We start from the raw sequence: 27813 nt of genomic DNA, 5'->3' as shown, positions 1-27813 counted from the left end.
ATCATATGTCATGTTTATTGTATTAGATAAATACAAGATAAGTTACAAAAAGCCTTTATTGTCATCATATTTCTTACCCATACATTGATCCTCTGATATGGTACCAGTACTGACTGTCCGTTTGTCAGACCCACATGATGTACAGCTTGTTGTCCCTATAGTCGTGGAGTAGGTGTTCTTAGGGCACTCAGAACAAGGCGGTAATCCATTAATGGAAAAATATCCACGTGGACATTTGGCTGAGGTGAAAAAAATATAATATTATAGATGGTTACTAAGTATTCATGATAATTATCAGCCAATAGACACAAAACAGTATTTTCCCCTCGGATACGATAGGTTAATAGATATCGATCACGTGGTCTACATCAGCTGCGAGTTTAGACTACCATGGCTATAGAATGACCACCCTGACATCATTATAAATGTGATTTAATTAAACTACAATATAATGATAAATTCATAACAATATATGCACCATCACACCCTTACTCACTTGTTTACTCAAACTTTACTTACACGCTAATACATATACGTATATGCTTACTTACACGCTTACTAATGCATATACTTACATTGTACATGCCTACGTTTATTACAATATATACTTACATGCTTATTTCCACTATTACTAATACATATACTTACATGCTTATTTCCTCTATTACTAATACATATACTTACATGCTTGCTTACACATTTACTTGAACACTTTCTTGTAAATATATTTCTAATCTACTCACCTTTTCTCCTTCTTCCTCATACTCATGCTGAATTGCATGCCTAATCATGCACTTACCTGTAAATATACTTACTCACACACTCACAATTACTCATTTACTTATGCATACACTTACTCATGTGCTTACAAGAAACGCTTACCTACATATTTACCTAAAGATTTACTAATCCACTTACTCATACACTAATTCATACATTTATTCACAACCTTACCCACATACTTTCTAATACACTTACTTATATACTTACAAACCTTCTAGTACACTTACTCACAAACGTGCTTACACACTTACACAAACTTACTCATACTCTTATTTACACCCTTACTAATACAATTACTCGCACACTTAAACGTTACTCATACACGTACTGACACACTTACTCATACACGTACTGACACACTTACTCATACACGTACTTTACACATTTATTTATACACGTATTCATTAACTCAAGTATACACTTAAACACTTACTCACACACTCATACACGTTCTCCTACACGTACTAACAAATTTCGTCACGCATGTGTTTAAACATTTACTCATTTACTTACACACTTACTCATATGCTCACACACACACACACTTACTCATATACTTTTTTACACACTTACATTATTTATTCATATATTTACTCTATGAACTGTACAGCCAAGCACCAAGATGTATTTGAGAAAATCTAGGAATATACCCAGTCTAACTAAGCTAGTTATATATGAGATACGTCAAACTCCAGTTTACCAGGTCTCAATGTGATAGTTATAAGACACCTACGACACTTGTTTACAAAGTGTAATTATGATAGCTATACATACTAAAGACCCCACTTTACCCAGTGTAACTGTAGTTATTAGATAATTACGTCTCTAGTTTACGAAGTCTAACTGTACTAGTTATTAGATAATCACGTCTCTAGTTTACGAAGTCTAACTGTACTAGTTATTAGATAATTACGTCTCTAGTTTACGAAGTCTAACTGTACTAGTTATTAGATAATTACGTCTCTAGTTTACGAAGTCTAACTGTACTAGTTATTAGATAATTACGTCTCTAGTTTACGAAGTCTAACTGTACTAGTTATTAGATAATTACGTCTCTAGTTTACGAAGTCTAACTGTACTAGTTATTAGATAATTACGTCTCTAGTTTACGAAGTCTAACTGTACTAGTTATTAGATAATTACGTCTCTAGTTTACGAAGTCTAACTGTACTAGTTATTAGATAATTACGTCTCTAGTTTACGAAGTCTAACTGTACTAGTTATTAGATAATTACGTCTCTAGTTTACGAAGTCTAACTGTACTAGTTATTAGATAATTACGTCTCTAGTTTACGAAGTCTAACTGTACTAGTTATTAGATAATAACGTCTCTAGTTTACGAAGGCTAACTGTACTAGTTATTAGATAATTACGTCTCTAGTTTACGAAGTCTAACTGTACTAGTTATTAGATAATTACGTCTCTAATTTACGAAGTCTAACTGTACTAGTTATTAGATAATTACGTCTCTAGTTTACGAAGTCTAACTGTACTAGTTATTAGATAATTACGTCTCTAGTTTACGAAGTCTAACTGTACTAGTTATCAGATACTAACGACTCTAGTCTACACAATCTACCTGTGATAATCATTAAATACTTACAAACAGTACACTTGTTAATGCTTGTCCTGCCAGGGAATTCTGAGCTCCAGTCTGTCGAACAATTTGCACATTGCGACTGTCCAGCAAGGGCATTGTAGGTACCAACGGGACAGAGGGTACAGCTGCCTCGAGATACATCGTAATAAGTTCCCTCGGGACAGGACACTGTAATCAGTATTACAGTTAAATATGTAATATCACACGAAGATCTGCTAAATGAATTATTCTCAGAAATCAAAATATACACTTTTCTTGTAAATAGGTAAGTGAAAAAGTAGTTGTATGAATACTGGACATACAATTGATACAGATATAGTTATGGTCAATACCGAACATACAATCAAAAGAGATATAGTTACGATGAATACCGGACACACAATTAATGTAGATATAATTATGTTGAATACCGGGCACACAATTAATACAGATATAGTTATGGTGAATACCGTGCATACAATTAATATAGATATAATTATGATGAATACCGGACATACAATTAATACAGATATAGTTATGGTGAATACCGGACATACAATTAATATAGATATAATTATGATGAATACCGGACATACAATTAATATAGATATAATTATGATGAATACCGGACATACAATTAATACAGATATAGTTATGGTGAATACCGGACATACAATTAATAAAAATATAATTATGATGAATACCGGACATACAATTAATACAGATAAAGTTACGGTGAATACCGGGTACACAATTAATATAGATATAATTATGATGAATACAGGGCATACAATTAATACAGATATAGTTATGGTGAATACCGGGATGAATACCGGACACACAATTAATGTAGATATAATTATGATGAATACCGGACATACAATTAATGTAGATATAATTATGATGAATACCGGACATACAATTAATATAGATAAAGTTATGATGAATACCGGGCACACAATAGAGATATAATTATGATGAATACCGGACATACAATTAATATAGATATAGTTATGGTGAATACCGGGCACACAATTAATACAGATATAGTTATGATGAATACAGGGCATACAATTAATATAGATATAATTATGATGAATACCGGACATACAATTAATGTAGATATAATTATGATAAATACCGGACATACAATTAATATAGATATAATTATGATGAATACCGGGCACACAATTATACAGGTAAAGTTACGGTAAATACCGGGTACACAATTAATAGAGATATAATTATGGTGAATACCGTGCATACAATTAATGTAGATATAATTATGGTGAATACCGTGCATACAATTAATGTAGATATAATTATGTTGAATACCGGACATACAATTAATGTAGATATAGTTATGATGAATACCGGACATACAATTAATGTAGATATAATTATGGTGAATACCGGGCACACAATTAATACAGATATAGTTATGGTGAATACAGGGCATACAATTAATACAGATATAGTTATGGTGAATACCGGGCACACAATTAATACAGATATAGTTATGGTGAATACAGGGCATAAAATTAATGTAGATATAATTATGATGAATACCGGACATACAATTAATACAGATATAGTTATGGTGAATACTGGGCATAAAGATATTGTTACGATAAATACAGAAGAGACAACTGATAAAGATATTGTTCAGATGAAAACCCGTGAACCTTATACAGAATAACTAAAAACTTGAATGTTTGTAACATCAATATAAGTAATGGTGATATTGATGTTACCCCTCTATTAATGCTATGGCATACCTGTTGAACCCTTTACCTGTCAAACCTTAACTTAGAATACACAACTGTCAGACCATTGTAAAGAAATATACACCAGTCAAACTTAACACCGAAATTTACACCTTTCAAACCTAAACACAGAAATACACACCTGTCAAACCCTAACCCAGAAATGCACACCTGTCAAAACTGATCACAGAAATATACACCTGTCACACCTTAACACAGAAGTACACACCTGTGAAACCTAAACACAGAAATAAAAACCTGTCAAACCTAAACACAGAAATAAAAACCTGTCAAATCCTAACCCAGAAATATAAACCTGTCAATCCTTAACACAAAATTACACACCTGTAAAACCTTTACACAGAAATATACACCTGTCACACCTTAACACAGAAGTACACACCTGTAAAACCTTTACACAGAAATATACACCTTTCACATCTTAACACAGAAGTACACACCTGTAAAACCTTCACACAGAAAAATATACACCTGTCACACCTTAACACAGAAGTACACACCTGTAAAACCTTTACACATAAATATACACCTGTCACACCTTAACACAGAAGTACACACCTGTCAAACCTGTTACACCCTAGCCCAGAAAATATACACTTGTCAATCCTAACACTGAAATACACACATGTCAAACATTCAAATTCTATCACAGAAATACACACATGTCAAACCCTATTACGTAAATACACAGCTGTCAATCCCTATTATATAAATACACACCTGTCAGTTAAACACTAATATAGAATTCACACTTTTGACAGGTTTGTAATTTTTGTACATATCAATATAATGGCCTTCTAGCCGGACGGAATTTTTCTTTAGCTCGATCAAAAGAGTAGTATAATAGAAAGTTGGAGGACATGGGCTCTCCTTCATTTTTTATTCTTACATTTGTACTCTATGTGATATGAAAAATATCTGCCCTTCAGTGCTAGCTACCCTTCCATTAGTCTAAAGAGAACTTCCAACCAGCCTGAGCTGATAAGGTAACCTATACTCTCCACATCCTTCAATTAGTCTAAAGAGAACTACCCACCAGCCTGAGCTGATAAGGTAACCTATACTCTCCACATCCTTCCATTAGTCTAAAAGGAACTTCCCACCAGCCTGAGCTGATAAGGTAACCTATACTCTCGACATCCTTCCATTAGTCTAAAGAGAACTTCCCACCAGCCTGAGCTAATGAGGTAACTTATACTCTCCACATCCTTCCATTAGTCTAAAGGGAACTTCCCACCAGCCTGAGCTGATGAGGTAACCTACACTCTCCACATCCTTCAATTAGTCTAAAGAGAACTTCCTACCAGCCTGAGCTAATACGGTAACCTATACTTTCCACATTCTTCCATTAGTCTAAAGGGCACTTCCCACCAGCCTGAGCTGATGAGGTAACCTATAATATCCACATTCTTCCATTAGTCTAAAGGGAACTACCCACCAGCCTGAGCTAGTAGACTCTTTATTTTACCACACATCTACTTTGTGAAGCTTTAACAGATTATTAACTTAGCGGGCTGAAGTTAGCAGCGGATTCATTATTCGTTATTGGGGATTCGAATAACGCATCCGCTGCATGCAGCGGATTCGTTATTCGAATCCCCAATCCGCTCGGATTCGTTATTCGAATCCCCAATCCGCTCGGATTCGTTATTCGAATCCCAAATCTGCTGCTAACTTCAGCCCGCTGATTAACTTACGGCAATAGGTATTGTCTGCCACTGTAAACTGTTTCTGGCTGCTGGTACACAAGTATCCCCGTGTTGGAGACTGACTGGCCACAGCGTTCACCTGGTTGCATGTACTTAATGTAGGAATAAGCTTAGACAGCGGTTGGAATCCATATGTAATTGCCTCAAAATTGTTAGCCTGGATATTGGCACATTGCTGTAGGGTTCCTTCAGATGCAGTTAGAGGTGAAAACACCAACGTGAACGCAACAATCAACTGCCAAAAGAAGAATAGGGTATTCAAAGATTACATTTCACCCCTACAACAAATCATAAGTTCGAATCCATACCCGATTTCCAGTTCAAACCTACACCAAGCTCCTCTTCACCAAACTCCACATTCCCCTCTAACCGCCACTTTCAGTTCACAACTTCACCCCACTCTCTGTTCACCACTACACCCCAATCTCATTTCACCTCTTCACCACACTCTCAGTTCACCTCTACAACCCACTTTCAGCTCACCCCTACACCCCACTCTTAGTTCACCTCTACATCCCACTCTCAGTTCACCTCTACATCCCACTCTCAGTTCATATTTACACCCCATTCTCAGTTCACCTCTACACCCCACTCTCAGTTCACCTCTACACCCCACTCTCAATTCACCTCTACACTCCACTTTCAGCTCACCCCTACACCCCACTCTCAGTTCACCTCCACACCTCACTCTCAGTTCACCTCCACACCTCACTCTCAGTTCACCTCCACACCTCACTTTCAGTTCACCTCTACACCCCACTCTCATTTCACCTCTACACTCCACTCTCAGTTCACCTCTACACTCCACTTTCAGCTCACCCCTACACCCCACTCTCAGTTCACCTCCACACCTCACTCTCAGTTCACCCCTACACCCCACTCACAGTTCACCTCTACATCCACTCTCAGTTCACTTCTACAACCCATTCTCAGTTCACCTCTACATCCCACTCTCAGTTCACCTCTACACCTCACTCTCAGTTCACCTCTACATCCAACTCTCAGTTCACATCTATACCCACTCTCAGTTCATCTCTATACCCCACTCTCAGTTCACCTCTACACCTCACTCTCAGTTCACCTCCACACCTCACTCTCAGTTCACCTCTACACCCCACTCTCAGTTCACCTCTATACCCCACTCCCAGTTCACCTCTACACCCCATTCTCAGTTCACCTCTACACCCCACTCTCAGTTCACCTCTACACCCAACTCTCAGTTCACCTCTACACCCCACTCTCAGTTCACCTCTACATCCACTCTCAGTCCACCTCTACATCCACTCTCAGTTCACCTCTACACCTCACTCTCAGTTCACCTCTACATCCACTCTCAGTTCACCTCTACATCCACTTCTCAGTTCACCTCTACACCTCACTCTCATTTCACCTCTACACCCCACTCTCTGTTCACCTCTACACCCCGCTCTCAGTTCACCTCTACACCCAACTCTCAGTTCACCTCTACACCCCACTCTCAGTTCACCTCTACACTCCACTCTCAGTTCACCTCTACATCCACTCTCAGTTCACCTCTACAACCCACTCTCAGTTCACCTCTACATCCACTCTCAGTTCACCTCTACATCCCACTCTCAGTTCACCTCTACATCCAACTCTCAGTTCACCTCTACATCCCACTCTCAGTTCACCTCTACAACCCACTCTCAGTTCACCTCTACACTCCACTCTCAGTTCATCTCTACACCTCACTCTCAGTTCACCTCTACATCCCACTCTCAGTTCACCTCTACAACCCACTCTCAGTTCACCTCTACATCCCACTCTCAGTTCACCACTACACCTCACTCTCAGTTCACCTCTACATCCACTCTCAGTTCACCTCTACACTCCACTCTCAGTTCACCTCTACATCCACTCTCAGTTCACCTCTACACTCCACTCTCAGTTCACCTCTACACTCCACTCTCAGTTCACTTCTACAACCCACTCTCAGTTCACCTCTACATCCACTCTCAGTTCACCTCTACACTCCACTCTCAGTTCACCTTTACAACCCACACTCAGGTCCCCTCTACACCCAAATCTCAGTTCATCTCTAAACCCCACACCCAGTTCAGCACTAAACATCATTCTCACTTCCCTATAAAGATACTATACAACTCTACAAATAAGCAATCAATCTGATTTTCTGAAAGCAGATAATATAATCAGTTTTGCTAATTTTTTTCTAAAATCATCAATCTTTCCATTCTATAGAGGGATATGTGAATTAATAGCAGAAGGTCCATACGCCTAATGAGGGTCACCTGAGTTATGTTAAAATTCAATTAATACAAAACGTTCAGGCCCCTATCACCAAACTATCACCTGACTGGAATTGTTTCCATTGGCAGCTGTTGTAAATTTTACTTTCAATCTGCCGTACGATATTGATATTCTGATAAAGTTTGAATTATTTCCATTGGAAGATGTAATTCAATAAATGATGATCAAAAAGGTAATTTCAGTCTATTTGACCCCTTTTGCCCTTTCTTTATTTAAACAGACTCCCGAGAGGTGGGAACAATATGATTACCATTTTTGGTCGACGTTTGACCGTGGGAGATTTCTGCAAAAACACATTGAAATTGCAATTGGTTCAGGAGTTTCCGAGAAGAAGCCAAAAATGTATATTGTTTCGAACTGACGACGCACAATGATAGAGATAAAAGTTATTGCAATATGTCACTCGAATCTTCATCCAGGATACCTCAAAACTAAAACCATTCCAGTGAGAAACTGTTATAAATGTATTTATGTAAATAAGAAATAGAAAACATTTCACACAGAAACAATCTGTGTACCCTGTGCAGAGAATTGTATCAGATCTGTCGGGACAGAGACCACAGTCCTTCAATACGTACCTGTGTACCCAGTGTTGAGAACTCAATCAGATCTGTTGGGATGGTAAACGTGATCGGGTTGACAGGGTTAATCGCATTACAGGCTGAACCAAGTGTAGTAGCCTGTTGATCAGCGGAGTTACGGACAAATCGTCTGTACTCATCCAGACATGTCGACAGTCCTGTTATATTATCATAAGTAACGCTCACTTTGGACTGGAATCGGGCTAAATTGGATGTTGCCACTGAAAGGATTAAAAGGGAAAATAATGTAAATGTAACAGAATGCATGAATAATAGAATTAAATCACTGCCTCCGCTAGGGATCGAACACGGGACCTCTGGCTTACAAGTCTTACCCTCAACTGATCAAGCTATTTTAAATTTAATTGATTTAATGGAAAATAATGGACGCAGACTAAAATCCTCTTAGTCCATATCGCAAGACATACTTTAAAACAACTTCTGGTCATTGGCATAATTGTACATAAAATGAAATTATTTTTCAGTATTCATTATAGATATTGTCATTTATGTGATTGTCGAGCATTATCTCAAAATGTCTGTTTGAATCCGCATTTAAACCGGAATGTGGTAGCTTGCTGTAGCCATCTACCACCCTAAAACTGATAGAGTTTTTTCTTAGTTCTGTATTTCATTGTTGATTGTATAGTTTAAGCTAATGGCCTCGAGTTCTTTCCTATCATCACAAATAAATAAGTTAGATTGAATTATATCATCGAATATTTTGTTCATTTTTTTAAAAACATGTATTAAATCTCTTCTAGCCCTTCGGTGTTTAGTGTTGGAAGTTTCAGTTTCTTAAATCGTTCTTCATATGAAACTATAAATCCAGGTAGAAGCAGCTTTGTACCACTGCTTCATACATTTTCTATCATTCGAATGTTTTTGAGCTTGTATGGACTCCTGTACTAACTGTATACTCTAGGTGTGGTCTAACCAGTGCTTTGATAAATTGTTGAACCATTGTTTCATCCAAATACGTAAAAGATCTGATAACTGCCAGGACTGGGTTTACTTTGTTTATTGAGCTCTGGATATGGTTTCGACATTCAAGGTTGGAATCCACTGTTACACCTAAATCCCTTTCAATGATGAGTAAGGCCTTTTCATTTCCACTCGTGAGACGATAACAACTAATTATTTGGTGATCCCATAACTCGTAGTACTTTGCATTACTTTGGATGGAATTTCAGAAGCCTTTGATCAGACCACTTTTGAAGATTGTCTAAATTTGCCTGTATAATCTTCCTATCCTCCTCATTATTAATCTTAAGGGAAAGGACTGAGGATACCGTATTCTCCGGCATGCCATTAATATACAGAACAAACAATATTGGTCCTAATACGCTGCCCTTGGTATTTCGCTTAGTATATTATGTAATTGTGATGCAGATCCGCTCATCACTAGTTTTTGATAGCTATCAGTTAGGAAGTTTTCTATCGATTTGACAGTTTTTGAGCTGTGCTATAATTAAACAGTTTGTGTATCACACGGATTTGTTAGCATCTAATGTGAAGAGGTGTTGTTTGATTATTGCTTCGTCGCAAGTTGTGTCTTGAAATGGTTGACTCACTGGACTTTCGGTGAAGGTAGCACTCCAGATGTTTCCTTAGTAGATACGCTGCTGAAGAAATTTACAAATACAGCTGTACTTTTACTTTTTTTCTGAATCATTTGTTATTGTTTGCTTTCCCCATTAAGTCCAAAATTCCCTATTTGACTGTCTTATTTGCTTTATTTTTTTCTATAATCATTTTGGATGATGTTTAGCGTTAAGTGCAATTTCCTTTTCCATTTCCTAGTTTACATCCCGTAGGTCCTTCTTCATGTTGGTATAACCTCCTTTGTGATAGTTATAACCTGTTTGAATAGTTTTCATTTCCGTTTTATTGAATGCAAATTTGAACTAGAACTGTCGCCAGGATGGCTGACTAATAACCCCGTAATCTGCACGAGTCAATGGTGAATCGGAACTCTTAATAAGAGGCTAACTAAGATAACCCAGTAATATAGTGACCAGTTGCCATAGCGACCATAATTATGAAAAGAAAGTGAGATACACATCTGCATATAGTCCTCTATATTTGTGTGAAGTTTCATTGAAATCGGCCCTTCGGTTAAGGAGTTGTCTGGACAAACTTAAAGTTAAAGTTCTTATCGGAAAACCTGTTTATAGTGACCAGTTGCCATAGCAATCATAATTGTGAGAAAAAGAAAGTGGCATGCACATCTACACATATTCCTCTATATTTGTGTGAAGTTTCATTGAAATCGGCCCTTCGGTTAAGGAGTTGTCTGGACAAACTTAAAGTTAAAGTTCTTATCGGAAAACCTGTTTATAGTGACCAGTTGCCATAGCAATCATAATTGTGAGAAAAAGAAAGTGGCATGCACATCTACACATATTCCTCTATATTTGTGTGAAGTTTCATTGAAATCGGCCCTTCGGTTAAGGAGTTGTCTGGACAAACTTAAAGTTAGGGTTCTTATCAGAAAACCTGTTTATAGTGACCAGTTGCCATAGCAGCCATACTTTTGAGAAAAAGAAAGTGGCATGCACATCTACACATGGTCCTCTATATTGTGTTAAGTTTCATTGAAATCGGCCCTTTGGTTTAGGAGGAGTTGTCCGGACAAACTTAAAGTTAGGATTCGTATCAGAAAACCTGTTTATAGTGACCAGTTGCCATAGCAACCATAATAAGTTTCATTGAAATCGGCCCTTCGGTTTAGGAGGAGATGTCCGGACAAAATGTGTCTACAGACAGACGGACGGACGGACGGACGGACAGACAATCTGATTCCAGTATACCCCCCTAACTTCGTTGCGGGGGTATAAAACCATTAAAAATCTCCTCTTTATTACTAAGTACTAAATTAAGGGGTTTGCTTCGTCTCTCTCCAGCACCCGTGTGCATTTGTTGGAATGTAGATGCAGGTAGTTGTCTAAGCAGCGCTATGAAATTGTTCCCTTTTCGCTCTCCCCTTGATATACATTGAAATTGAGGTAATAAGGTTGTGCAACTCTTCGTTGTTTTCTCTATCTAATTAGGACTTCTATAGATACAGCTAATCAGCACAGTGTCGATTAGGGGGCCTTTATATGTACACGTATCACATCTAAACCGCTCAATTTCTCATGTATCATTAGTTTTAATTCATCTTACTCTGTGGATGAATCTCCCGGTTCCCTTCTCGTTCTTTCGCTTCCTGTCTAAATGCTGCCTCCTCTCTTTTTTAGTCAAATCGTTGTAATATGTTTGTAATAATGTGTTTGTAGATTGCGTATATTCTTGAGAAATTCGCTTTAACAACTAGGACGGGTCGGTTTTTACTCTCCAGTTGTTTTTCTAATGTGATGATTTTGGTAATGTAATTAAATCCCTCATCTGGGACTCTATTGGAAACATTCTCCAAGTCTTCTTGATTTACCCTTTCAGCATCCTCATTTTCTCTCATTCCGAAAACGATTCTTTTTATGGCGTTTTCTGTCGTTACATTACATTAGAGGTTGTATCCTTGGTTTTCGTATCCTTGGGTCTCTATGCCGATTTCGACAGTTCTTTCTGAATTATCGCTTGCGCTTCTTGGGTTCCACACTTCGACCTTATATTAACCTCAAGGTTCTTAGTTTTATCAGCATATGCTGCCATGATCTCAGCACATTTTTTTCTCCACTATATATTCAAAATGCAGACTTTTCCAGGACAACATAGAGTCCGTTTTGTTGAGAAATTCGTATTCTGTGTCATCTTTCTGAAGGTACGTGGTACAAAGTCGATCCATGCAGTGTTGACACTCCAACATTTTATCACTGTGGTCAGTATCTGCCGTTTTACACAAATTGCATATCAATATATCCGTTTAAAACGGGATGGAGGTACGCTTATTACTTTCTCGCGTGACCATCATATCCTTCCTCATCTCGCTTGCTTTGCCTGACGACGCTGATCCTCCATTGGGTCCCGGTAGAGGCGTTATGAAAATGGAAACAATCTAGCTTCTTGGTGGGAGAGGGACCTGAACACCACACGCCTTCTTCAGAGCTGTGCAATCCTGCCCCTGTGCCAAATTTCATCACAATGGAGGCTCATCGTGTACAGGAAAACTAATAAAAAGTCTCTTATTTATCGGAGACCGGAGATCTCTCAAGCCGAGCAACATATTATAGCTTGTATTTACCATGGCTTCATAAATGATGCCGTTAGCTTGTAGACAAGGTCCTTATACAGTACCAAACTCAGGTAAATTCAGGAAACAAAAAAGTCTGGCAATTGCCTTTATAACTTTTTTATGACTTACTTTCCATCTAAAAGACGGAGACTGGGATTCATGTACATATATCTCTTGAGACATATTTCTCTCGGTACAACTACGACAGGAAATTCAAATCTATATCTTCGGATCACCAACACATAGTGTATATGATACACCGTGCTAATAAACAGATATATAACTTAGTAACACAAATGACAAAGGAAGACAACTTTTTGACTCGTGCCCTGACCGGGCCTCGAACTCACAATCTACGGCACCCAATCGGAGTCACTACCGAAGACACCCATTTATTCACTGGGACATTTGATTTCTTACCTGGGACGCATGCAGGGACAGCGGCGGGGATCCAGGCATTTCCTGTAGTGCACTGCAGGGTTTGAGTATCAGTGGTCTGTTCGTAGAAGACATAGCCAGGCTGACAGGTGAGGGTACAGGTGTAACCAAAGGCAGCCACAGAACAACTCTTATTTCCATACAGCGGTGTGGACAGTGCCAAAGGTGAGCAGGGTGCAACTACAAAAAAAAAGGAAAATGTTTCACTCCACTCTGTATAGGTAGCAGTGTACAGTAAAAATGCCAAATTCTGAAAAATATGGCACATGTTTTAGATATGTAAACATTGCCAGTTAACATTACATATAACCTCTAATAAAGTATATATATTTGAAATCTGTACAACATTTGCAATTTTAATAGAGCTCTGAAGGATAAGTAAACTGATATTTTCTGTGATTTTTAGAGCTGTGAATACCATGGTAACAGCTTAACAAATTCTCAAAAATTGCTAAATATTATGATATTTGACCCAAAATGGCACAATTCTCTACACAATTTTTTTTCTGAAACCTATTTGAAATTAGATATCTCTATCCCAAAGACAGAATTAATCTTGTTTGGACATATGTTGTAAATTAAGTTTTTCCGCTATCTTACCTTTTCTGTGGGCTTCCATTTTGCGCTGTAGGCAAAACTAAATTTCCTGTGTAAACACACGTTCGGAAAATCCGGATATTTAAAATCCGGAACCAATTTATTGATTTTTGTTTTAATAAATGTGAAGCCTGTATGTACTTCTTCATACTGAATATACCAATTATAGTGTACATTTATTTTTTCATTTTTTATGCATATCATAATACAGGAGTTATTTGCTTAACAAACAAATTGCCCATGGCCAGGCTGTCTTACTGTGGTGTGCTACCTTATACATCACTTTTTCAAATTCTAATTTTACTAAAAACCCTATGAATGTCTACAACATGTTCCGACGAACAAAATGACATATCCGGTTACTGTGTATCTTTAATAGTCACCGAGTATTGCTGATTTCCCTGAGAGGTGTATTTTGACAACTTTTTCTCCCAATCCAGTAATAAGGGGAGGTAATTTTAAAGATGAAAACTCCCATAATTCTGTATATCTCTTGAATAAAGTTGTGTTTTGAGTTGAATGTGGTACTTTGAGTCTCTGTGCATGTAATCAAGCAAAAAATACTATACAACTATCAAATTTAGCCTTGTAATATGACGTCATAGTTGCCATGACGTCATCAGTAACTATGACGTCATCAGATGGTATCTATGACGTCATAAATACTCAATGGTGTCATAATAAATAACCAAATTCCTTTCCAAACCTCAGCTTAGCAACGCATGCAATATTCTAACTGATAAATCATGACATGACATCCAAGATTTCAAAATGTCATGCCTATGACATCACAATCATCTGTTTCCACCCCGGTTATTCAGATATGTACCAATGATCATATGAAAGTGTCCGCTGATCCCATTTTATGCGGAAAACGCTATTTTTTCTGCTTTACCGAAGGAAATGACAATAATTGACAATATTGTGTCAACCGTACACTCAATCAATTGAAATTGCATGCTTACCATTGTATAAATAAACTGAAAATAATGGTTTCACCAAATATTTCAAAAAATAACACTTACTGTAATAGTTTCCATGGATACGGGGTAATAAATCAGGTAAAACAAACCAGAATTCAGTCTATATGGTTTGTTAGATACCCAATAAGTTATATTGGGTTTGTTATAAAACATAGAATATCTTTTCAATTTACACTGACTCGTTAACATTATGCTTAATTAACCCACCCTTAAAATGGGTAGATATGCGAGTTACCTCCCTTGATTCCTCTAATATGACAAGCCAGATAATAAACAAGTTTTAGATTGTTTTTATGCATTTGTGAGCAATAATGAATTAAAATGAAGCTTAATCAAGCATAATTAAGCACAATTTCCAAAAAATAACATTTTTCAGCCCTTATAAGGTAGCAGTGTACAGTAAAAATGCCAAATTCTGAAAAATATGGCACATGTTTTAGATATGTAAACATTGCCAGTTAACATTACATATAACCTCTAATAAAGTATATATATTTGAAATCTGTACAACATTTGCAATTTTAATAGAGCTCTGAAGGATAAGTAAACTGATATTTTCTGTGATTTTTAGAGCTGTGAATACCATGGTAACAGCTTAACAAATTCTCAAAAATTGCTAAATATTATGATATTTGACCCAAAATGGCACAATTCTCTACACAATTTTTTTTCTGAAACCTATTTGAAATTAGATATCTCTATCCCAAAGACAGAATTAATCTTGTTTGGACATATGTTGTAAATTAAGTTTTTCCGCTATCTTACCTTTTCTGTGGGCTTCCATTTTGCGCTGTAGGCAAAACTAAATTTCCTGTGTAAACACACGTTCGGAAAATCCGGATATTTAAAATCCGGAACCAATTTATTGATTTTTGTTTTAATAAATGTGAAGCCTGTATGTACTTCTTCATACTGAATATACCAATTATAGTGTACATTTATTTTTTCATTTTTTATGCATATCATAATACAGGAGTTATTTGCTTAACAAACAAATTGCCCATGGCCAGGCTGTCTTACTGTGGTGTGCTACCTTATACATCACTTTTTCAAATTCTAATTTTACTAAAAACCCTATGAATGTCTACAACATGTTCCGACGAACAAAATGACATATCCGGTTACTGTGTATCTTTAATAGTCACCGAGTATTGCTGATTTCCCTGAGAGGTGTATTTTGACAACTTTTTCTCCCAATCCAGTAATAAGGGGAGGTAATTTTAAAGATGAAAACTCCCATAATTCTGTATATCTCTTGAATAAAGTTGTGTTTTGAGTTGAATGTGGTACTTTGAGTCTCTGTGCATGTAATCAAGCAAAAAATACTATACAACTATCAAATTTAGCCTTGTAATATGACGTCATAGTTGCCATGACGTCATCAGTAACTATGACGTCATCAGATGGTATCTATGACGTCATAAATACTCAATGGTGTCATAATAAATAACCAAATTCCTTTCCAAACCTCAGCTTAGCAACGCATGCAATATTCTAACTGATAAATCATGACATGACATCCAAGATTTCAAAATGTCATGCCTATGACATCACAATCATCTGTTTCCACCCCGGTTATTCAGATATGTACCAATGATCATATGAAAGTGTCCGCTGATCCCATTTTATGCGGAAAACGCTATTTTTTCTGCTTTACCGAAGGAAATGACAATAATTGACAATATTGTGTCAACCGTACACTCAATCAATTGAAATTGCATGCTTACCATTGTATAAATAAACTGAAAATAATGGTTTCACCAAATATTTCAAAAAATAACACTTACTGTAATAGTTTCCATGGATACGGGGTAATAAATCAGGTAAAACAAACCAGAATTCAGTCTATATGGTTTGTTAGATACCCAATAAGTTATATTGGGTTTGTTATAAAACATAGAATATCTTTTCAATTTACACTGACTCGTTAACATTATGCTTAATTAACCCACCCTTAAAATGGGTAGATATGCGAGTTACCTCCCTTGATTCCTCTAATATGACAAGCCAGATAATAAACAAGTTTTAGATTGTTTTTATGCATTTGTGAGCAATAATGAATTAAAATGAAGCTTAATCAAGCATAATTAAGCACAATTTCCAAAAAATAACATTTTTCAGCCCTTATAAGGTAGCAGTGTACAGTAAAAATGCCAAATTCTGAAAAATATGGCACATGTTTTAGATATGTAAACATTGCCAGTTAACATTACATATAACCTCTAATAAAGTATATATATTTGAAATCTGTACAACATTTGCAATTTTAATAGAGCTCTGAAGGATAAGTAAACTGATATTTTCTGTGATTTTTAGAGCTGTGAATACCATGGTAACAGCTTAACAAATTCTCAAAAATTGCTAAATATTATGATATTTGACCCAAAATGGCACAATTCTCTACACAATTTTTTTTCTGAAACCTATTTGAAATTAGATATCTCTATCCCAAAGACAGAATTAATCTTGTTTGGACATATGTTGTAAATTAAGTTTTTCCGCTATCTTACCTTTTCTGTGGGCTTCCATTTTGCGCTGTAGGCAAAACTAAATTTCCTGTGTAAACACACGTTCGGAAAATCCGGATATTTAAAATCCGGAACCAATTTATTGATTTTTGTTTTAATAAATGTGAAGCCTGTATGTACTTCTTCATACTGAATATACCAATTATAGTGTACATTTATTTTTTCATTTTTTATGCATATCATAATACAGGAGTTATTTGCTTAACAAACAAATTGCCCATGGCCAGGCTGTCTTACTGTGGTGTGCTACCTTATACATCACTTTTTCAAATTCTAATTTTACTAAAAACCCTATGAATGTCTACAACATGTTCCGACGAACAAAATGACATATCCGGTTACTGTGTATCTTTAATAGTCACCGAGTATTGCTGATTTCCCTGAGAGGTGTATTTTGACAACTTTTTCTCCCAATCCAGTAATAAGGGGAGGTAATTTTAAAGATGAAAACTCCCATAATTCTGTATATCTCTTGAATAAAGTTGTGTTTTGAGTTGAATGTGGTACTTTGAGTCTCTGTGCATGTAATCAAGCAAAAAATACTATACAACTATCAAATTTAGCCTTGTAATATGACGTCATAGTTGCCATGACGTCATCAGTAACTATGACGTCATCAGATGGTATCTATGACGTCATAAATACTCAATGGTGTCATAATAAATAACCAAATTCCTTTCCAAACCTCAGCTTAGCAACGCATGCAATATTCTAACTGATAAATCATGACATGACATCCAAGATTTCAAAATGTCATGCCTATGACATCACAATCATCTGTTTCCACCCCGGTTATTCAGATATGTACCAATGATCATATGAAAGTGTCCGCTGATCCCATTTTATGCGGAAAACGCTATTTTTTCTGCTTTACCGAAGGAAATGACAATAATTGACAATATTGTGTCAACCGTACACTCAATCAATTGAAATTGCATGCTTACCATTGTATAAATAAACTGAAAATAATGGTTTCACCAAATATTTCAAAAAATAACACTTACTGTAATAGTTTCCATGGATACGGGGTAATAAATCAGGTAAAACAAACCAGAATTCAGTCTATATGGTTTGTTAGATACCCAATAAGTTATATTGGGTTTGTTATAAAACATAGAATATCTTTTCAATTTACACTGACTCGTTAACATTATGCTTAATTAACCCACCCTTAAAATGGGTAGATATGCGAGTTACCTCCCTTGATTCCTCTAATATGACAAGCCAGATAATAAACAAGTTTTAGATTGTTTTTATGCATTTGTGAGCAATAATGAATTAAAATGAAGCTTAATCAAGCATAATTAAGCACAATTTCCAAAAAATAACATTTTTCAGCCCTTATAAGGTAGCAGTGTACAGTAAAAATGCCAAATTCTGAAAAATATGGCACATGTTTTAGATATGTAAACATTGCCAGTTAACATTACATATAACCTCTAATAAAGTATATATATTTGAAATCTGTACAACATTTGCAATTTTAATAGAGCTCTGAAGGATAAGTAAACTGATATTTTCTGTGATTTTTAGAGCTGTGAATACCATGGTAACAGCTTAACAAATTCTCAAAAATTGCTAAATATTATGATATTTGACCCAAAATGGCACAATTCTCTACACAATTTTTTTTCTGAAACCTATTTGAAATTAGATATCTCTATCCCAAAGACAGAATTAATCTTGTTTGGACATATGTTGTAAATTAAGTTTTTCCGCTATCTTACCTTTTCTGTGGGCTTCCATTTTGCGCTGTAGGCAAAACTAAATTTCCTGTGTAAACACACGTTCGGAAAATCCGGATATTTAAAATCCGGAACCAATTTATTGATTTTTGTTTTAATAAATGTGAAGCCTGTATGTACTTCTTCATACTGAATATACCAATTATAGTGTACATTTATTTTTTCATTTTTTATGCATATCATAATACAGGAGTTATTTGCTTAACAAACAAATTGCCCATGGCCAGGCTGTCTTACTGTGGTGTGCTACCATAGAAACTTGTGTGTTATTAATTAAAGTGAATACTTTCTTACCTAACTAAATGATATGAATATCACTGGAAACAAGAAAATTTTACTCACTTTTGACTGTGATGTCAAAGTGACACTGGGCATTGTTGTTAGCAGCATCCTGTACGATGACGGCGACAATGTTACTGCCGAGGTTACTGGCACTCACAAGCAAACTTGTAGGATTGATGATAACGTTCGTCACATTAACATTATCAGACCTTGATATAGCATCCTTACTTACAGTAACCTCCATCCGAGAAGAGGTTTGATCTGCCACGTACTCTGTACGGGAGGCAGGACATATCACCAACGGTTTTACAATATCTGAAACATACAATGTATGGCACGTTTCATTTGATTGATGGTTTACAATATCTGAAATATACAATGTATGGCACGTTTCATTTCATGTATGATTTAAAATATCTGAAATATACAATGTATGACACATATGGCATTTGATGTATGGTTTACAATATCTGAAATATACAATGTATGGGACATGTCATGTGACTGATGGAATGCAATATCAGTAATATACAATGTAAGGGATACATACATGTATCAGGTGACAGGTGGTTTACAATATATTATGGATCTTCGATGAGTTTTCATTTCATATGAGATTTCATGAAAGGAGTCTAAGGTTTTGTATTCCTGCTAGCCTTTGAAGAAATATCAAATGAAACGTAAACAAATCTACCATATTTAGATTTTTATCACCTAGAAATAATGATTATAATGTTAAGAATTAGTTAAAAACAATGAGTCTCCAAACACACCTTTAAAAGTATTAATGGGCTTCACTGAATAATAGGCCGGTTATGTAATATAAAAAACACATTGGGACCTATGTAAAAAGACCTGAGAACTGCTACAGTATCACCATTATATTGCATATTATCACAATAACAAAGCATCACTATTAATTATATATATCACAGTATCGATTGTCACAGTATCGCCATGAATTCTGTCTGTTACAGTATCACCATTAACTCTGTCACAGTATCACCATTAACTCTGTTACAGTATCACCATTAACTCTGTCACAGTATCACCATTAAATCTGTCACAGTATCACCATTAACTCTGTCACAGTATCACCATTAAATCTGTCACAGTATCACCATTAAATCTGTCTGTCACAGTATCACCATTAAATCTGTCACAGTATCACCATTAACTCTGTCACAGTATCGCCATTAAATCTGTCGCAGTATCGCCATTACCTTTGTCACAGTATCACCATTAAATCTGTCACAGTATCACCATTAACTCTGTCACAGTATCACCATTAACTCTGTCACAGTATCGCCATTAAATCTGTCGCAGTATCGCCATTACCTTTGTCACAGTATCGCCATTAAATCTGTCTGTCAAAGTAACACCATTAACTCTGTAACAGTATCACCATTAAATCTCTCTGTCACAGTACCACCATTAAATCTGTCTGTCACAGTATCACCATTAAATCTGTCACAGTATCACCATTAAATCTCTCTGTCACAGTATCACCATTAAATATCTCTGTCACAGTATCACCATTAAATCTCTCTGTCAGAATACCACCATTAAATCTGTCTGTCACAGTATCACCATTAACTCTGTCACAGTATCGCCATTAAATCTGTCGCAGTATCGCCATTAACTTTGTCACAGTATCGCCATCAAATCTGTCTGTCACAGTATCGCCATTAAATCTGTCTGTCAAAGTATCACCATTAACTCTGTAACAGTATCACCATTAACTCTCTCTGTCACAGTATCGCCATTAAATCTGTCACAGTATCGCCATTAAATCTGTCTGTCAAAGTATCACCATTAACTCTGTAACAGTATCACCATTAAATCTCTCTGTCACAGTATCACCATTAAATCTCTCTGTCACAGTACCACCATTAAATCTGTCTGTCACAGTATCACCATTAAATCTGTCACAGTATCACCATTAAATCTCTCTGTCACAGTATCACCATTAAATATCTCTGTCACAGTATCACCATTAAATCTCTCTGTCACATTACCACCATTAAATCTGTCTGTCACAGTATCACCATTAACTCTGTCACAGTATCACCATTAAATCTCTCTGTCACAGTATCGCCATTAACTTTGTCACAGTATCGCCATTAAATCTGTCACAGTATCACCATTAACTCTGTCACAGTATCGCCATTAACTCTGTCACAGTATCGCCATTAACTCTGTCACAGTATCGCCATTAACTCTGTCACAGTATCACCATTAAATCTGTCTGTTACAGTATCACCATTAAATATGTCTGTAACAGTATCACCATTAAATATGTCTGTCACACTGTCACCATTAAATCTGTCTGTTACAGTATCACCATTAACTCTGTCACAGTATCACCATTAAATCTGTCTGTCACAGTATCACCATTAACTCTGTCTGTAACAGTATCACCATTAACTCTGTAACAGTATCACCATTAAATCTCTGTCACAGTATCACCATTAAATCTGTCACAGTATCGCCATTAAATCTGTCTGTCACAGTATCGCCATTAACTCTGTCACAGTATCGCCATTAACTCTATCACAGTATCACCATTAAATCTGTCTGTACCAGTATCACCATTAAATATTTCTGTCACAGTATCACCATTAACTCTGTCACAGTATCACCATTAAATCTGTCTATCACAGTATCACCATTAACTCTGTCACAGTATCACCATTAACTCTGTCACAGTATCACCATTAACTCTGTCACAGTATCACCATTAAATCTGTCACAGTATCACCATTAAATCTGTCACAGTATCACCATTAAATATGTCTGTCACAGTATCACCATTAACTCTGTCACAGTATCACCATTAAATCTGTCACAGTATCACCATTAAATCTGTCACAGTATCACCATTAACTCTGTCACAATATCACCATTAACTCTGTCACAGTATCACCATTAAATCTGTCACAGTATCACCATTAAATCTGTCACAGTATCACCATTAACTCTGTCTGTCAGAGTATCACCATTAAATCTCTCTGTCACAGTATCACCATTAAATCTGTCACAGTATCACCATTAAATCTGTCACAGTATCGCCATTAACTCTGTCTGTCAGAGTATCACCATTAAATCTCTCTGTCACAGTATCACCATTAAATATGTCTGTCACAGTATCACCATTAACTCTGTCACAGTATCACCATTAAATCTGTCTATCACAGTATCACCATTAACTCTGTCACAGTATCACCATTAACTCTGTCACAGTATCACCATTACCTCTGTCACAGTATCACCATTAACTCTGTCACAGTATCACCATTAAATCTGTCACAGTATCACCATTAAATCTGTCACAGTATCACCATTAACTCTGTCACAGTATCACCATTAAATCTGTCACAGTATCACCATTAAATCTGTCACAATATCACCATTAACTCTGTCACAATATCACCATTAACTCTGTCACAGTATCACCATTAAATCTGTCACAGTATCACCATTAAATCTGTCACAGTATCGCCATTAACTCTGTCTGTCAGAGTATCACCATTAAATCTCTCTGTCACAGTATCACCATTAAATCTGTCACAGTATCACCATTAAATCTGTCACAGTATCACCATTAACTCTGTCACAATATCACCATTAACTCTGTCACAGTATCACCATTAAATCTGTCACAGTATCACCATTAAATCTGTCACAGTATCGCCATTAACTCTGTCTGTCAGAGTATCACCATTAAATCTCTCTGTCACAGTATCGCCATTAACTCTCTCACAGTATCGCCATTAACTCTGTCACAGTATCACCATTAAATCTGTCACAGTATCACCATTAAATATGTCTGTCACAGTATCACCATTAAATCTGTCACAGTATCACCATTAACTCTGTCACAGTATCACCATTAAATCTGTCACAGTATCACCATTAAATCTGTCACAGTATCACCATTAAATCTATCACAGTATCACCATTAAATCTGTCTGTCACAGTATCGCCATTAAATCTGTCTGTCACAGTATCACCATTAAATCTCTCTGTCACAGTATCACCATTAAATATGTCTGTCACAGTATCACCATTGAATCTGTCTGTCACAGTATCACCATTAACTCTGTCACAGTATCACCATTAAATATGTCTGTCACAGTATCACCATTAAATCTGTCTGTTACAGTATCACCATTAAATCTGTCACAGTATCACCATTAAATATGTCTGTCACATTATCACCATTAAATCTGTCTGTCACAGTATCGCCATTAAATCTGTCGCAGTATCGCCATTAACTTTGTCACAGTATCGCCATTAAATATGTCTGTCACAGTATCACCATTAAATCTGTCTGTCAAAGTATTACCATTAACTCTGAAACAGTATCACCATTAAATCTCTGTCACATTATCACCATTAAATATGTCTGTCACAGTATCACCATTAACTCTGTAACAGTATCACTATTAAATCTGTCTGTCACAGTATCACCATTAAATCTGTCACAGTATCACCATTAAATATGTCTGTTACAGTATCACCATTAAATATGTCTGTTACAGTATCGCCATTAAATCTGTCTGTTACAGTATCACCATTAAATCTCTGTCACATTATCACCATAATATCATTAAGTGACGGTGGTTTATGAAGTCCACTTACCATTTACTGACACAGTGATGTCACAGGTTTCAGTATTACCGGCGAAGTCTGTTGCGGTATAGACAACATTCTGGCTGCCTGTAAATCTGTTTAACACCAGGGAGGTATTGCCGTTGATGGGGGAAATGGTAATAGAACGAAAACCAGTGTTGTCTATAAATGTAGGCTGCATCAATGTTACTCTTTTGTAGGGGTCAGCAGTCTGGATGGAGGGGCAGAACTGTTTCTGTGGCTTCATAGTATCTGAAATAAACATCAACTTGTCTGGAAAATATCCAAAATAATCATTCGCTTGATTGAAAACTGTTATTTATAGATATCCATTTGTCTGAAAATTCTTGATCAACCATTGACTATCATCTACACCCTTACCTTCACAACTGGGTAGAACAGGGTCATTCCATTGTTACACCCTTACCTTCACAACTGGATAGAACAGGGTCATCCCATTGTTACACCCTTACCTTCACAACTAGGTAGAACAGGGTCATCTCATTGTTACACCCTTACCTTCACAACTAGGTAGAACAGGGTCATCCCATTGTTACACCCTTACCTTCACAACTAGGTAGAACAGGGTCATCTCATTGTTACACCCTTACCTTCACAACAGGGTAGAACAGGGTCATTCCATTGTTACACACTTACCTTCACAACTAGGTAGAACAGGGTCATCCCATTGTTACACCCTTACCTTCACAACAGGGTAGAACAGGGTCATTCCATTGTTACACACTTACCTTCACAACTAGGTAGAACAGGGTCATCCCATTGTTACACCCTTACCTTCACAACTAGGTAGAACAGGGTCATCTCATTGTTACACCCTTACCTTCACAACAGGGTAGAACAGGGTCATCCCATTGTTACACACTTACCTTCACAACTAGGTAGAACAGGGTCATCCCATTGTTACACACTTACCTTCACAACTGGGTAGAACAGGGTCATCTCATTGTTACATCCTTACATTCACAACTGGGTAGAACAGGGTCATCCCATTGTTACACTATTACCTTCACAACTGGATAGAACAGGGTAATTCCATTGTTACACCCTTACCTTCACAACTGGGTAGAACAGGGTCATCTCATTGTTACACCCTTACCTTCACAACTGGGTAGAACAGGGTCATCTCATTGTTTCACCCTTACATTCACAACTGGTAAGAACAGGGTCATTCCATTGTTACACCCTTACCTTCACAACTGGATAGAACAGGGTCATTCCATTGTTACACCCTTACCTTCACAACTGGGTAGAACAGGGTCATTCCATTGTTACACCCTTACCTTCACAACTGGGTAGAACAGGGTCATTCCATTGTTACACCCTTACCTTCACAACGGGGTAGAACAGGGTCATCCCATTGTTACACCCTTACATTCACAACTGGGTAGAACAGGGTCATCTCATTGTTACACCCTTACCTTCACAACTGGGTAGAACAGGGTCATTCCATTGTTACATCCTTACATTCACAACTGGGTAGAACAGGGTCATCCCATTGTTACACCCTTAACTTCACAACTGGGTAGAACAGGGTCATCCCATTGTTACACCCTTACCTTCACAACTAGGTAGAACAGGGTCATCTCATTGTTACACCCTTACCTTCACAACTAGGTAGAACAGGGTCATCCCATTGTTACACCCTTACCTTCACAACTAGGTAGAACAGGGTCATATCATTGTTACACCCTTACCTTCACAACAGGGTAGAACAGGGTCATTCCATTGTTACACACTTACCTTCACAACTAGGTAGAACAGGGTCATCCCATTGTTACACCCTTACCTTCACAGCTAGGTAGAACAGGGTCATCCCATTGTTACACACTTACCTTCACAACTGGGTAGAACAGGGTCATCTCATTGTTACATCCTTACATTCACAACTGGGTAGAACAGGGTCATCCCATTGTTACACCATTACCTTCACAACTGGGTAGAACAGGGTCATTCCATTGTTACACCCTTACCTTCACAACTGGGTAGAACAGGGTCATCTCATTGTTACACCCTTACCTTCACAATTGGGTAGAACAGGGCCATCTCATTGTTTCACCCTTACATTCACAACTGGTAAGAACAGGGTCATTCCATTGTTACACCCTTACCTTCACAACTGGATAGAACAGGGTCATTCCATTGTTACACCCTTACCTTCACAACTGGGTAGAACAGGGTCATTCCATTGTTACACCCTTACCTTCACAACTGGGTAGAACAGGGTCATTCCATTGTTACACCCTTACCTTCACAACGGGGTAGAACAGGGTCATCCCATTGTTACACCCTTACATTCACAACTGGGTAGAACAGGGTCATCTCATTGTTACACCCTTACCTTCACAACTGGGTAGAACAGGGTCATTCCATTGTTACATCCTTACATTCACAACTGGGTAGAACAGGGTCATCCCATTGTTACACCCTTAACTTCACAACTGGGTAGAACAGGGTCATCTCATTGTTACACCATTACATTCACAACTGGGTAGAACAGGGTCCTTCCATTGTTACACCCTTACCTTCACAACTGGGTAGAGCAGGGTCATCCCATTGTTACACCCTTACCTTCACAACTGGGTAGAACAGGGTCATCTCATTGTTACACCATTACCTTCACAACTGGGTAGAGCAGGGTCATCCCATTGTTACACCCTTACCTTCACAACTGGGTAGAACAAGGGTCATCTCATTGTTACACCCTTACCTTCACAACTGGGTAGAACAGGGTCATTCCATTGTTACACCCTTACCTTCACAACTGGGTAGAACAGGGTCATCTCATTGTTACACCCTTACCTTCACAACTGGGTAGAACAGGGTCATTCCATTGTTACACCCTTACCTTCACAACTGGGTAGAACAGGGTCATTCCATTGTTACACCCTTACCTTCACAACAGGGAAGAACAGGGGTCATCTCATTGTTACACCCTTACCTTCACAACTGGGTAGAGCAGGGTCATCCCATTGTTACACCCTTACCTTCACAACTGGGTAGAACAGGGGTCATCTCATTGTTACACCCTTACCTTCACAACTGGGAAGAACAGGGTCATTCCATTGTTACACCCTTACCTTCACAACAGGGTAGAACAGGGGTCATCTCATTGTTACACCCTTACCTTCACAAATGGGTAGAACAGGGTCATCCCACTGGAGACTGCCACCGCCAGGACTGAGGATACACTTAGTGCCAAGGTTCTTGTTCAGTTGGTATCCATAACGTAAACAATGGAATCTTACTACAGCATTCTGTTGATAGCTAGTGGAGTTTTGCATCCCTCCTGCTATGCTACCAGGGTCATCACATGTTTGTCCTGTAGATAGCAAATCAAAATGAAAGCAAAGTACAGTTATATTATAATAGGAAATCCAAAATCAGTCTTAGCTCTCCAATGAAGTGACCATCTTAGGCTTGCAGTTCAAAGGTCCCATGATCGGAGAATAGTTAAGGTATCGTAAATTTAAATGTATACTTTGTTTATCTTACAATAACTGTAAAACAAGTTAAACTAACTTATATTAATCACGCTTGTTGGCCCGGATGGAACCGCACAGGAGTCTTAATGTGTGAACAAACTCCAGTGTCTGGGGAAAACCCATGTGATTAGACATCTGACCCCATACCTTTTCACGTCCGATGGGGGAGTCAAACCCCAGACACCTAGGTAAAATGCAAT

At 37.3% G+C, this 27813-nt stretch overlaps 1 protein-coding gene across 3 annotated transcripts in view; it reads right to left on the bottom strand.

The window, feature by feature from the left end:
• LOC117321797 (sushi, von Willebrand factor type A, EGF and pentraxin domain-containing protein 1-like) overlaps positions 1–27813 on the bottom strand; it is a 157721-nt gene that overhangs the window by 30053 nt on the left and 99855 nt on the right. For all 3 annotated transcript variants that reach the window (XM_033876375.1, XM_033876389.1, XM_033876382.1), the window contains exons 22-29: positions 27256–27450; positions 24120–24362; positions 19536–19790; positions 13323–13520; positions 8726–8949; positions 5847–6093; positions 2387–2551; positions 78–239 (exon numbers count right to left, since the gene is read on the bottom strand). In XM_033876375.1, the coding sequence (XP_033732266.1) occupies positions 78–239; positions 2387–2551; positions 5847–6093; positions 8726–8949; positions 13323–13520; positions 19536–19790; positions 24120–24362; positions 27256–27450 (1689 nt within the window). The remainder of the gene's footprint in view (positions 1–77; positions 240–2386; positions 2552–5846; positions 6094–8725; positions 8950–13322; positions 13521–19535; positions 19791–24119; positions 24363–27255; positions 27451–27813) is intronic.

This window comes from Pecten maximus, chromosome 1 (genome assembly GCF_902652985.1).
Source record: "Pecten maximus chromosome 1, xPecMax1.1, whole genome shotgun sequence".
NCBI lineage: Eukaryota > Metazoa > Mollusca > Bivalvia > Pectinida > Pectinidae > Pecten > Pecten maximus.
The sequence above is the reverse complement of the archived record's forward strand: the minus strand, read 5'-3'. Positions and strand labels throughout refer to the sequence as shown.